General features: G+C 36.6%; 1 protein-coding gene across 1 annotated transcript in view; it reads right to left on the bottom strand.

Moving 5' to 3' along the window:
• The window catches only part of LOC123310689 (pre-mRNA 3' end processing protein WDR33), a 52,752-nt gene that overhangs the window by 15,663 nt on the left and 21,621 nt on the right, over positions 1 to 15,468 (bottom strand). The window contains exon 10 of the mRNA XM_044894295.1: positions 955 to 1,080. Within this exon, the coding sequence (XP_044750230.1) occupies positions 955 to 1,080 (126 nt within the window). The remainder of the gene's footprint in view (positions 1 to 954; positions 1,081 to 15,468) is intronic.

Raw genomic sequence — 15,468 nt, 5'->3', positions numbered from 1 at the left:
TTTCTACGAAATAGAAACGATAGTTTCCAATGCTGCAATTTCTTTTCATTCAATACCTTTGCAAAAAAGGTAAAATACGGCCTGTCGCCACCCTTGATGTATCATCCCAGAGGATTCAAGTGCAGTCATCGTGAAGCTTACCAGCGAAATAGTCCTGTTAACTACAAACAAGATTGGGTACTGCTACTTATATTTCTCCAGAATTTGACCTTTGGAATTTTGATGAAGAAGTTCGCGGCACCATTCTTGTCTTCATTCTCTCCTTTTGCTCATTCAATCCCCTTGCAAATTATGAATAATAACAGGATGAAAGATAACCATTATCTCTACAGTTTTCCCTCACTCTCAAAATACCATGTTTGTCTCTAATTTTGTCATCAGGCGCTTAGATTTTCAGATTCGTTAATAAGAATGCGTTGAGACAATAGATCCTTTCTTTTGCATAAAAAGTGTAGCACTTTTCTTCATTCGATTTTAGTATTCGTTTGCTGATTGTGATTGTGATTGTATTCTACATCTCCTTTTGACTATGTGCAGATAAAATACACTTCCTCTACACTGGTGTAAATCAAATCGAGTGTAGAAAACTGCTACACTTTTTATGCAAACCAAGGGACATATAGTAGAAACAAATATATCTTCATTCTCAATTTCTCAACTGCTTAGCAAAATGCTTTTCTGCTATTGAAAATATGTGAAGTTTGAGTATATTACTATTTCTTCACATTTTTTAATTGCCGAAAAGCCTTCCCAATACTCCCTTTTTTTTTCTGTTAGCTTCTACATTTTCAGTCGATGGGCTGTGGCTACACTTGAGTTTAGCCGGCTGAAGATAGAAGAAACTAACATTGGCAAATACCCAAAGCTAAACCTAAGTTTAGCTGGCTAATCTTACGTTTATGTTCACACCTATCTTTAGCCGTAACATATACAATAGTATGAATGTATACTTACGTTCCACAGGAATTAATTTTCCATATACTATGATGGCATTAGGATTTATTTTTTCTAGCGGCACAACTCCTGGGGCATTTTCAACTAGGTGATTGAGGACTTCTGTTATAGATCCTGGATTATCCTCTGTAACAAAACAATTAGATCAACCATATATAAGCATAAGAACCATGGAATAAGATGTCAGTTGTCATGTTTAAAACATACAACATTTCTGTTTGCGTTCGCAGGCTTAAACGTTAACCTACATCAAACTTTGATTATAATCGACTCGAAGCACAGACGTGGGTCAGGAGCTTTTGAGCGTTCAAATTCATAACCAAAGCGAAGACATTTTGGGAGTAAGATGCCAGCTCAATATCCGCACTTTGCGCGACCGCTGACTACCTATGTTCCATTAATCTGTAGTCTCACTATTATTTTCTTTACAGTAAATGAATTTTCTGCCATTACAAAATACTTGCACCAGTATCGTTGTCGTGCTGACTCGCTGCGTTCGACAAAAATTATGTCTGACCAAGAAGGTATAGAAAGGAGGCGCAATAGGAGAACAGTCAGTTCTCAATGGATAAACTTTTTACGTACTTGTAGGAATGCCCCACTTCTTAGACGACAGATTCTCTTATCTGTTGACGTGACATAGTAATTACGCTCTTATTAAAAGTTATTGCTAAGCGTCCTACTAATATAATAATAAATGACTTTCTCCTGTCATACGTTGCTGGCGTCCGTATCCAAAATGAATTTTCCGTTAGGTAGGAGATAGCTCAAAACAGGTGAGCAGATCAAAACTTCTTACAGTTTCCTAAACCATTCTTACCATTCCTCAGACCAGTAAAACTTTGTTTGACCTTCCGTGAGCTTGGTCAGTGTTTAAGTGATTTTGGCGAACCGCAGCACATACCTGCGATAATATGTGAACAAACCAAGGAAACTTCCGAGCTAATTACATTAGCTTACGATAGTCCACGCAAAGACGTATCGATCCGACCTTCTTCTTTACTAGTACGACTGGAAAAGTCGAGGACTGTCGGCTGGTTCGATAACTCCTTTCTTTTATTGTCACTAACTATTTTGTCAGCCTCATCTTTTTTGACGCAGGAAGTTTCCAGCTGACTGCTGGATTGGTCGGGTATCGAAAAAGTACTTTTTGATTAAATTAAATTTCGCGGTTTGAGTTGTTGATCAGTTTTAAGTCCTTGGAAGAGAGAGTAATTGATTTATCTAGTTCTTTTGGTAAGTTTTTGGATTGGCTAGACGTACCTCGTACGTCGGATCACATAGGAAACTGATGAGCAGTGCCCTAATCATAAAACTATGCCTTTCTTCATGGTCACTGGAAGATAACTCAACATCCATTACTCTCACCGGCACCAATTTCTCAGCACCCAGTAAGGAATTCCCTCGTCCAATTTTCTCATCATGAAGTTTACTTCTCTATTGACACGTAGGACTTAATCCCTTTAGAATAGAGGTTCCCAATTTATTCAGAAAATTATCCGAAATTTGGAATGAAGATAGCTTTCATGAGGTTCCAGAAAACTACAATCAAATATCATTAGATTTGCAGGACCGTATCACATAAATTCGGACAGTTTTCGAAAGTTCGCGAAATCACCCTGTATAGGCTGCATTCTCGAGCTCTTTTTTCCTGAATATTCCAAATCTGAGAACAGATCCAGCCTAAGGGTCATAGATTTTGAGTTATAAACGAAAATTGAGAAATTTTCATTTTCAATAAAGCTGAGTAACTCGCTTATTTGAACTCGTATTTGAAATCCGTTGTTACATTCTACAGGCGTTTTTTTATGAGGAGTGCAAATATGATATTATTAAATATCATTTAAGAGATACGACAGGGATTTCTGATTTTTCAAATGTAAACTATAGTTGAAAGTTCTTTCATCTTGCTGAAATTTTTCACATGAATGTTACGCGGGAAAAAAATTTAATGCTTTTTCCTACTTTTCGATTCTCTGTTGAATTATAAGTAGGCTGGCTTACCATAGCAACCGTTGAATATGCATTATATTTTGTGAACTTGAACCTCTATGATTGGAATTAATAATTAATTAATTTACCATCGTTTGTTCTCGCGATGTTTGGCATGCTTATCTTACGATGCTTCACAATTCGAATAGTACCGTTGACATCATCTTACTTTTGTAAAAATTATAATTATAGATAGCTATCGCATTTTATTTATATTACTGAATCTTTAAGTTTCTTTCATGAATAGAAAAACGATAATTGAATAAATTCGCTTATTTAATAATCAGACGAAAGTCTTTTACTCTCCTTTAAAGGATATCGATATATAAAAGAAATAATTATTCGACAGTCGGTGATTCCAATCACAGAAGGTTGAGTTCACATAGGATTATGTGCAGTTCACGAACCATAATGCATTTTTAACGGTCGCTATGGTAACGCCAGCCTACTAAAAATTCAACAGTGAATCGAAAAGCAGGAAAAAGTATTGAATTTTTTTTTCTGTTATATTCATGGGAATAGCAACATATGATACATTTTTGGAATCAGCAAAAAAATGTCAGCAAGATGAAAGAACTTTCAACTATAGTTTACATTTGAAAAATCAGAAATTCCTGTCGTATCTCGACAACGACTGGATTAAAAAATTTAATAATATCATATTCGAATTCCTCATAAAAAAGTGCCTGTAGAATGTAATAACGAATTTCGAATACTAGTTCGAATAGGCGAGCTATTCAACTTAATTGAAAATGACAATTTCTCAATTTTCGTTCATAACTCAAAATCTATGAACGTTAGGCTGGATCTTTTTTCAGATTTGGAATATTCAGGAAAAAAGAACTCGAGGATGTGCCGTCCGTTTTCTTCTAGCTGCTGTAGTTCTCGAGATCCCTTCAGTAGACAACAAATTTTGCCCACCCTGTACAATGAATTTCATACTAAGATTATTTTATTCAATTCACCAAATAATATTGAATGGCACCCCCCCGGTTGCCGAGGACTGATTTTTTTTCTTTTTTTAGCTTAGTTTTTGTTTCATTTAACCTCTTTCTTATTCATTAATAAGATTTACTTCATTATGAGATGAATAGGATGTGAAATATCGACACGAGAGAAGAATTATTGTCACTATCAAGATTAGAAAATCAGTCCACGGCAACCTGGATGGTGCCATGCAATATTATTAGGTGAATTGAATAAATGAATCTTAAAGTTTACGCATATATCGAAGAAATCATGAAATTCATTGTGCAGGGTGATTTCACGAACTTTTAAGAACCTCCCAAATTTATGTGATACGGTCCTGCAAATCAAATGATATTTGATTGCAGTTTTCTGGAACCTCATGGAAGCTATCTACATTTCAAATTTCGGGTAAATCGTTGATTCCGTTCAGGAGATAGAGTGATTTTAATTTTCATTTAAATTTAAAAAACAACTGTAAATCAGAATCTAGAACTTCTAGATACTATACAGTCCTTGAAAGTGACTCAAAGGAATATCTTCCAATAGATCGGGCAGAGTTTCCCTCAAAAATTGATTATAGCCATTTCCAGTCAATGTTTCAGGAAGAATGTACGGTCCTATAATGAATCCATCCTTCATTCCCGCCCAAACATTGACAGAAAATCTCTTCTGGCTATTTTTTGCTACTGTTGCATGTGGATTTTCCCTTATTTTTTTTGTTGAAGAAACCATCTCTGTGGAATGTTGCTTCATCCGTAAACAGTATGAGACGTAGGAAATTCCTATTCTCACGTGTCCTTCTTAAAATAAATTCACAGAATTCTTTCCTCTTCTCAAAATCACCTTCTTCTAAGGTTTGACATGAATGGAAATAGTACGGATGGTAGCGATTTCTTTTCAAAACTCTCCATACAGTGGATTTACTCTTATTCACACTTGGATGATTTGTTAGAGTTCTCGTTGATACCATCGGATTTTCACTCACTAAATCCAGGATACGTTCTTCGTTATTTCGGATTGTTTCTGTTGAAGTAAGAACTGCTGGCCAAAGTTGATTTGGGACCAGTCCACTTCTATAAAGCAACCTGCTGACAACTAATATTATGTTCGGCCTAATGCGCATGCGCAACTAAGTTAGGTACACGTGCTATTAATGGTGCAGAAGCCAGTTCTGTCGGGAATGCGAATAGATAAAGGCTACTCTCACTATTAATAGTTTCAAGCGACCATCAGCCATTTTGTATTATTCACCAGTGTGTTAAATAGATCTTCAAATAAACTTTGTCAAAACCGTCTCATCAGTGTTAAAAGTATCCACCCTCACATGGTAGCAGCGCTTGTGTGTATGTGCGTGCGTGTTAATTAAGAAACAGAAGGCTAGAAGACCACGTGTTGAACAGAAGACTACAAGACCACGTGTTAAACAGAAGACTAGAAGACCACGTGTTAAACAGAAGACAACAAGACCACGTGTTCAACATCAAAACAACAAGCATGTTCAATCAAGAAGAAACGATCGAGATGGACCAATCCGATGCAAGCGAATCGTCAACGATGGGAGTACCAGAAAATATTTTTGCAATGCTCACGAACACCAATTTCGTGAAGATGTTGGCAGAGCAAATAAACAACTTGAATCCTCCGGCAACGTCAACAGGAAGCACAGTATCAGAACAATCTGTGGAGAAGGTCAATATACCCACCTTCATAATACCTCAATTTGAGACCAGCGACAAGCTGAGGGGTCATTCCAATTTCCGCTCATGGAAACAAAGAGTCGAGCGTGACATTAGGGCCCTAGGAAGATCCCAATTTTTACTGCACAACATGGGTGGACCAGAGTGTAACATGAGCGTAGAAGAGAAAAACATGTACAACGCTCAAGTACTACAATACTTGGAAGCATCTTTGCAGCACGCTCCCAGGGCTGTAATAGAAAGCGAAGAATCGGCAGCTGAAGCCTTCAAGAAACTTATCCAAATGTTCGGCAAAAATGATGTTCAAAAAATGGTGGAAGTTTTGGACAATTTTGGAAAAATCACATTTTACCCGAAGATGAACCCGGTGAACTTCGTCTCACAATTCGAAAAAGGAGTTCAAGAATTCAAGGAACTGGGCTTTCCGTTGGACCCGAAGATCATAGTGGGATATTTTCTACATAAAATCAAGGATGCTAATGGTTTCTTGGCGTTTTTCACCACAATGGCTACACTACCAGAGGAAACGAGGACGTACGAGTTCGTAAAGAATGCCTTTCTGGAGGTGGCGAATAGCCAATATTTTAAGGAAGCAGAAAACAGTATGTATAAGAATGAATCAAATGATAGTTTGGATATTTGTTCCGAGTGTTTTGGTATTACGGGTGAGAATCTCAATACTGAGATCAATGAAGTGTATACTGTATGCTCTTTTTGTATTGACGATCCCATTGGAGAATGTACTTTTGCTAATCCTAATTCAGTTTCAGTGCTCTGCATCAAATGTGGTAAGAGAGATGATAATAATTGTTGTGATTTTTGTTTAGAGAATAGGTCTGATCGAACAAACAGGGATGGTTCAAAGAAAGAGAAATATCCAGCAAAGAGGTCTCCTTATTTCAAAGAAAAAAGGGCAGAAAAGAGTCCTTACACACTGGATCAGTTGGAGAAAATAAAGAAAATGACACCAGCTGAAAAGCGCGATGCAAGTTGCAGAAAATGTGGTTTGATGTTCCACAAGTCAAACACATGTGTGAACACAGAGAGATTCTGCTTTTTCTGCCATAAGAAGGGACACGAAAAGAAGGACTGTAGGAAACTGAAAGATCGAAAATCTAGTAAGTCATTGTTCGATTTGAATAATTTCAGTATGTTTGCAACATTTCTAGTTGATTCTGGTGCATCTCACCATGTAGTGAATGTACAGAATATTTTGTTGAACTATCAGGCTTATAAAGAGCCGATATCTGTTGTTTTGGCATCGGAAACTGAAAGCACTATGTCAATGGGTCAGGGAACTCTTCCATTATTAGTACAGTTTGGAAAAAGTTCGCACATTGTACATCTAGCTAATGTTCAGTATGTCCCCGAAGTAAGGGATAATATTCTCAGTGTCCGTGCATTTAATATTCAGTTTGGGACAAGTCTTGTGCTAAATGCTAATAATGGATTTATTTTATCTAGAAAATTAAGAAGAAAGATCTCCCTGCTCTTTGTATCGGATGGCGTTTATCGAATTTCAGCAAGAGTCAATCCTGGTGATACAAGTAGTATCAACAAAATTAATGTAAATAAAGTAGAAAGTATGAATAAACAGTTAAGTTCGAAAGATAATTCTAGTTTTAAAATGAAACTCTCAGTTATCAAACCCAATAAGAAAGTCAATAATAGTAGAAGAGAAACACGAAAATTACGTAAAAGATTTACTCGTAATCAGTTAAAAATGTTGGCTCAGGAAGGTAGTATGTGGCATCGTAGAATGGGTCATATATCATCTTCTTACTTAGGAAAATTACCTAATGTTGTTCAAGGAGTTAAAGAACTCACGTATAATCTCAGTACTGGTAATTGTACAATTTGTTCTAAAGCAAAAATGACCAGAAAAACATGTTCAAAAGAAAGAGATCGAGCCACTAGAGCTTGTGAAATTCTTCATTCAGATCTATTAACTGTCAATCCGCCAACACATTACACTAAGAAAAAGTATATTTTAATTGTTCTAGATGATTATTCAAGATATGCACAAATTTTCCTGATGAAACAAAAGTCTGAAACTTTCAAGTTTTTGAAGTCTGCTTTGAACTATCTTCAGTCATTATTTCCTAGTCCTGGTCAATTCAGAAAATTACGTTGTGATAATGGAACAGAGTTTATCAGCGAATCTTGTCAACAAGTTCTCGATCAGTTTGGTATTCAAATTCAGTTAGCAGAACCTTATCAACATGAGCATAATGGAACTGCTGAAAGGTTCAATAGAACACTCCAAGAAAGGGCTAGAGCCTTGTTATTTGAATCAGGCTTTCCAAATACTTTCTGGGGTTTTGCATTTTCGACGGCTTGCTATCTATACAATCGTACGCCTCATTCATCATTAGACTTTTTGACTCCATATGAAAAACTCTATGGAAAACAAGCCGATCTGCAAAATATAAGAATTTTCGGTTCACAGGCAGAAGTTAGAAATGAAAATGTTCCAAAAGGTAAAAAGTTGAATGCAAGATCCAGCACAATGTATTTAATAGGATATACCGATACTGGCTATTTGTTGTATGATCCCAAAACATGTAAGACTATTACATCTTGTAATGTTCTAATAAATGAAGAGTTGACCTACAAGTCATATGAATCAAAGTTATCAGTTCCAAGTGATGAATTAACAGTTTCGTCTGAATCTGTTGAGTCCAGTGAGAATGTTTCTGTTACGCCCTCTGTAGGCAATTCTGTTGCGTCCATTACGGACATATCTGTTGTGCCACCTACTGGCAATTCTGTTGTATCAGTTGCAAACAATCCTGTTGAAATGAAATCAGTTGAACGAAACTCTGATTCTGTAAGAACTACAAGTCCAGTACAGAGTAGCTCCAACAATTCTGTTGATAAAATAAGTGCTACAAATATGTTAGAAAATGTTTCAGTTAGCTCTCAGATAAATAATGAGATAGAATATGAAGAAATATCCCAGCTAGACGATTTTGATGGCAATGAAACCAGTGGACTTGATATGCCGCAAATTTCAGTTAATGCCACAATTTTGAATCCATTTGGTTTTGTATATGATACAAAAATCTATCAGACAAGTAAAACACCTCAAACATATCTGGAAGCAATGATATGTTCAGAAAGTAGTAAATGGATTACTGCCATTCAGTCTGAACTTGAAGCTATAAACCAACATGAAGTTTGGGAAATTGTGGAAAGAAAACAAGGTATGAAAAGTATTCCGTTGAAATGGGTATTTACAGTTAAGGACAATGGTGTGTGTAAGGCTCGTTTAGTTGTTGTAGGATGCAAAGATACTGAAAAGTATACTCCTGAGGAAACTGCATCTCCTACGCCAGCTCTATCAGTTGTTAAATTATTATTTGCATTATCAGTTTCTAGGAATTGGCATGTTTAACAGTTGGATGTCAAAACAGCATTTCTTCATGGTGAAATTGATCGACCAAAATATGTAAGTGTTCCTGAAGGAATCAATCTGGATAAATCAAAGGTAATATTGAAGTTACGAAAAGCTCTTTATGGATTATCTATAGCACCGAAATGTTGGTTTATGACACTTGATAATTTTCTGAAGGATTCTGGTTTTGAATCAAATTTACGAGAAGCATGTTTATATAAGAAAAAGGAAGATAGTAATATCATTTTGATTTTAGTATATGTTGATGATCTATTAATTACAGGTAGTTGTAGAAACCTTATTCAGGAAAATGTGAATATGTTGAAGTCACGTTTTAAGGTAAAACAATTTGGCTTTCCTACAAAATTTCTTGGTTTGGAAATCACTAGATCAGAAAATCAGTTGTTTCTTCATCAAACACAGTTTGTTAATGAAATGTTGAAAGAATTTCGAATGGAAAACTCAAATTCAGTTGACACTCCTTTAGTTCCTCAAGGAAATCATAAAGTTCCGGAAGTAACGAATGAAGCAGATTTTCCGTATAAGAAAGCTATAGGTTCCCTACTGTATTTAAGTATGTTCACAAGACCTGATATATCCTTTGCCGTATGTTATTTGGCTAGATTCCAAGCTAATCCACAGCAGTATCATTGGACATTAGTTAAAAGAGTTTTCAGGTATTTGAAAGGTACAAGTCAGTTAGGTCTAAAATTCACAGTAGGATCTCCAATTTTGTCTTGTTATTGTGATGCAGATTTTTCAGGTGATAAGTGTGGTCAAAAGTCGACCACAGGCTTTGTGATTTTTGCATTTGGTAATCCTGTTGTATGGTGCTCAAAACTTCAATCAACAATAGCACAAAGTTCAGCAGAAGCGGAATTTATTGCACTTACTCATGCTACTAATGAAATTCTGTTTTTAGCACAATTATTAGAAGAGACTGTGGGTCTCAGAGCATTTCCAGTTAATATATATGAAGACAATGAAGCAGCAAGACGTAACTGTCTGGCTAGCACAAGTAAAAGCCGCTTGAAGTATGTGGAACGTAAATATTTATTGATTCGTCAACACGTAAGAGATAAGAAAATTAATATTGTGAAGATCAATACCAATGATCAGATTGCTGACATTCTAACAAAACCATTGAATGCAGCAAAGCTCACTAAGTTTCGTGATCACCTTGTATTCTATGAGGTTTGATTTGCATGAAAATATCCAATTCAAGCATAAGATGATAACCAAGTAATAAGTCATAATGATTCAATATTATAGGAAGAAAATGAGAAAAGTCAACGACAAACTCAAAACATGCTCTGTTTGATCAAACATTTCATAAGTAATATTAATTTTTTCTTTTCAGTCATTATGTATACCTCATCTGAGTAGTGTTATGAATGATCTTTGATCTAAAACATACTCTGATAATGAATTCTGTTGTTTATCTTAGTATCTTGAAAGGATCTTCGATCCCTTAGGTACTTTGGTAATATGTCTGTTGAGTGTTTTATCTGTATATTGTGGAAAGGTTCTTCGTTCCTGGAAACATAATCTGATAATACTCAAAATTTGTTGTATATTTGTTCGAGTTATATTGGAAGGGTCTTTGGTCCCTGGAGATATAATTTGATGAATATACATGTTGAAGTGTTCATTTGAGACATGTAGGAAGGGTCTCCGGTCCCTGGATACATACTCTTACGAATACTAGTGTCTTGATTTGGAAGGGTCTCCGGTCCCTGGAAATGATAGATGCGAAATCCAAAATTCTGACCACATATGTGTGTAATGAATTAATCATGTTAGTCTGATATGATGGAACATACTATGTATGTGATCAGTCATGTCATTTATATGTTGATCTACTATGTGATATGCATGCATTATGGCATATGTATCTGTTGATCAGTTTCAGTTGATATGATGGTATAATATCACTTGTGGGAAGGGTCTCCGGTCCCTGGACACAATGTATTGATACCATACCAAATATTAAGGACAGTTGGTTCGCTATAAGGAACCCTATTCCATTGCCTCACAGCAACAGCTCTGTATGGTTCCACTGACAATCCTGTTGTAGGTTTAAGGCTTGATTTATATAAATTCAAATAAAATACTGTCTACCATTGTATACTTTATATATATATTCTATATTTCCTAGTTTATCGAAGTCGGTTAAATGGAACTTTCAGTTTTCTGTTGATTAGTTGTCAGGTCCTCAGTTTGGGAGGGGGTGTTGAAGTAAGAACTGCTGGCCAAAGTTGATTTGGGACCAGTCCACTTCTATAAAGCAACCTGCTGACAACTAATATTATGTTCGGCCTAATGCGCATGCGCAACTAAGTTAGGTACACGTGCTATTAATGGTGCAGAAGCCAGTTCTGTCGGGAATGCGAATAGATAAAGGCTACTCTCACTATTAATAGTTTCAAGCGACCATCAGCCATTTTGTATTATTCACCAGTGTGTTAAATAGATCTTCAAATAAACTTTGTCAAAACCGTCTCATCAGTGTTAAAAGTATCCACCCTCACAGTTTCCTTCTTCTTGCGGTGAAGAATACCTTCTTAACGTAATTTACGCACTGTTTCTATGAAAGTTTTAAAATTAGGAACGTTTCGGCTTGGAAATCTGCGAGCGTAAATTTCCCTTGCTTTTCTCCCTGAGGAATTCGCTTCATAATAAGCCTGAACCATATCATTTTTTTCTAAAAGTGAATATTTCATTTTCGTTTGCATACAAATCGTTTCAATATACTCGAATTATTCAGTAAAATTCAAATACCCTGTCAAATTCTATCAGCTACTGTTGCTCGGCAACGAAAATTAATATGTATACTCAGAACCTTAGAACAGACTCATATTTCACATTAATACTTAACTCAGAGTAGGGAGTTCGACTCTCAATGAAGTTTCACTGATTTTTTTAAATTCATTTTGCAATCTGGAATGTTTCGATATACAAATTCAAAAATTATGGGCCTAAGAACACAAGCTGTGTCATGTTTTTTTATTATTTCAGATATTCGAACGGGACATTTGAATGGCTGTAAAAACGAAACCGTTTGATATTTTTCGATTCTGTTTTGATATTCGTGTTAGGTATGAAAGTAAGTAAAATCGTGAAAAATTTCATCAATTTCGAGTGAAATTTTTTTTTCGCTGTAGACATGTAAAAAAAAAGTTGTGTTCGATTTCTGAAAAAATTTTTTCACAGATATCCTTTAAAAATTGTGTTAATTTAGGAAATGAAAATCAATTTGGCAACCGAAAAAAAAAATCACGAACATTGCAGGTTTTCCGCCATTTTGTAATTTTTTTTTCGGTGCTCTACACACATTAAACACCGTGTATCTCCCTTATGCTTCGAAAACGGGAAATATTTCATAAGAAAAAAATGATTCTCCCGATGTTCTCGACACGTCATATGAGTTTGTCCAGTTTATGATGAAACACCCTGTATATGGGGGTTTTTCGTGATCTTCTAGGTGTTCTCTTTCTCACATTAAAATGTTTCCCATCTTATCCGGGACACCCTGTATAAAATCCCAACTATTTGTAGGAGATCCCGGTCAACTTTGAAGATAACGGATTACCATCTCCTGGGACGCGGGATAGATGAGATTGACTGGCATACCCTGTTAACGCCCTTACCTAACGTCGAAGATATGTGGGCTAAATTTGCTGAAACTCTGCAGTACCTTATTATAGATTAGAGTTCGTCCCGGAAAGATATTATCCATGTATCTACAAAACCTTGGATCAACCAAACTAATATGCCACAAGAAGTCGACTTGGCAGCGTTACTTCTGCCGAAGACAGCACACAGACTATGAAGCGCATCGAAATTTTCTTTCTACTAGAATTTTGAATGCCAAAAGGGACTTCGAATCGAAGCTTGCAGCATCTAAAGTTCCGAACGAATTCTTCAAATATGTGAGATCAAGCCTAAGTTCCAAAGTTGATGTTCTTTCGATCAGAAATGAAAGCAATGCACTCTGCTCTGACTTCGGGGAAGCAGCTAACATACTCGCTGATTCATTTGCTTCGTCTTGCACAGTTGTAACTACAGATGTTCACATCATTGACGACAGCCGTGCTACCTTCGAAATTGTCGTTGTGGATTTTCATCCATCCACGGTTGGGACACATCTTTCTGCACTCAACGCGAGTTCATCTCTTGGTGCTGATGGTTTCTCCACTGGATTGTTGAAGAAGTGTGCCCGACCTCTTTCATTCCCTCTGTCCATAATATTTTCGCGGTCATTCGAAACGTCGTCCTACAATCTACTTCATAAGAGTATTGAGTAAATTAGGTGAATCGATCTGAACTTGAAAGTGATATGCCCGTTGGAATAGTCATTGCTGTATCCCGTTACCGGGAATAAATCTACAAAAAAACATTAAAAAAAATTGACTTATAATTTCTTAGGGCTAATTGCAACTTTGTGCTCTCCTGTGACTGAAGAGACCCAACCGAGACCTACAGATCCTTCCACACTCCGGGCATGGATAGTCACTAAACAGATCTGGCCGCCGCTGAATTCTTCTCGAGTCTCCATTATAACTGTGCACCATAGATCTTCCACTGTGACCTGTCTAACGCTAATTGTTCCCAGTTATGATTGGCATTAATTGATTTTAGGGATTGATGTAGTGTATCCTTAAACCGCTTATACTGGCCTCCTGGTTTCCGGGCTCCCTCTGCCAATTCGCCATACAGAGCTATTTTTGGGAGTCTTGTGTGTTGCATCCTCAGAACGTGGCCGCTCCATATGAGTCAGGCCCTCGTTACTTGAGTTTCAATTGTTGTACATCTCGCCCGTTGCAAGACTTCTGCATTCGAAACTTTGTGGAAACATCTGATGTGCATTATCTGTCTTAGATGACGTTGCTGAGTTTGTTCAAGCTGTTTAATATGTCGCCTGTAGAGCGTCCAGAGTTCGCTTCTGTAAAGAAGCGTTGGGAGGATGACTGCTTTGTAAACAGCTGTCTTGGTCTTCAGATTGAGGTCGTGATTTTGAAATGCTCTGACCTTTAGCTTCCAAAATGCCCGTGATGCCGAATTGATACGGTTGTGTATTTCCGTGTCTAGGTTAACCCTAGTATTTATGAAGCTTCCCAAGTAATTGAACTGCTCGACCTGTTCTAGGGTTTCATTCTCCAGGCTGATGTGTTTGAAGGCTTTCTGGGGGACTTAACAGGATTTTGGTGCTGTCGATATTGAGTCTAAAGCCCAAAGCTTCGTATATATGTTTATATATCTTATCATTATCTGTAGATCCTCTGGGCTGCTAGCGATAAGTGCGCAGTCGTCTGCATATTGAAGTTCCGTGATAAACTTTGAACGGGTTTTTGCTCTGAGGCGCTTCAGGTTGAATAGGCCTCCATTAAATCTGAATCTTATTCCAACACCTCTTACAGGCATACTCATGTCAGCAATTATCGAGACAGCTATGGCGAAAATATTGAACAGTAAAGGCGCTAACACGCAGCATTGTTTTATTCCAGAGTTGGTTAAGAAATGGTCGAGAATACAGCATAAGGGCTGTGTTGTTGGTATGAAGGCTTTTACACATTGCTAAGAATTTTTCGGTTATCCAAGGCGGAATAGACCCTTATACTGTTAGTCAGCAATTAGTGCTGTTGTAGAAGATCTTCGGGTCAGAGTTTTTTAAATCTTCGGTAGGTTATTCCATCACAGTAAAGGTTCTCTATTATATATCTTATTTTTTGTAGATAACTTGGATTTCCTTCCCATTAGCCAATAGATTTCTCTGATTTTTATATCCAGTTGCTTTTTCTTAGCTTGTATATGTTTTTCCAAGATAATCGACGATCCAGATGTAGGCCAAGGTATTTCACATCGGTTTTAACCGGTATGGTTACTCCATCTATTGTGACTGGGGGTTGGTTTAAGTGGTTCTGCATGTTCTTTGAAGAAGAAATTGGATTTTCGTCAACGGAGAGAATAGCCACATTGTCCACAAAGGCAGCTGTAGTTGTGGATCCATATTCAGGCATATCGCAAGTGTAAAGAAGATAGAGCAGAGAAGCCAGTACACTCCCTTGTGAAACTCCAGACCTAATAGCATAGTGATCTGATGTGGCATCATTGAATTTCACCGAGAAATATCTTTCAGATAAGTAGGAACTCAAAAGGAGGTAGTAATTATTGAACAATAATTGGACAACTATAATTTCTCCGACGTTTCGGAACAATTCGTTCCTTTATCAAGGCTGTAATGAATTTTTCTAATGTAAAACATGAATAATAAAATACAAAGGCAATATCTTATTAAACAAATTTAAAAACATAGTCATATCGAATAAAATAATGAAGGGTCGATATGAGAGGCTGAAACGTGCATAATCCTTTTGAATTAAAACAAAATTTGATTTGAATAAGGTATTGTCTTTGTATTTTGTTATTCATGTTTCACATTAGAAAAATTCATTACAG

The sequence above is a fragment of the Coccinella septempunctata genome, chromosome 4 (genome assembly GCF_907165205.1).
Source record: "Coccinella septempunctata chromosome 4, icCocSept1.1, whole genome shotgun sequence".
In the NCBI taxonomy this organism is placed as follows: domain Eukaryota; kingdom Metazoa; phylum Arthropoda; class Insecta; order Coleoptera; family Coccinellidae; genus Coccinella; species Coccinella septempunctata.
The sequence above is the reverse complement of the archived record's forward strand: the minus strand, read 5'-3'. Positions and strand labels throughout refer to the sequence as shown.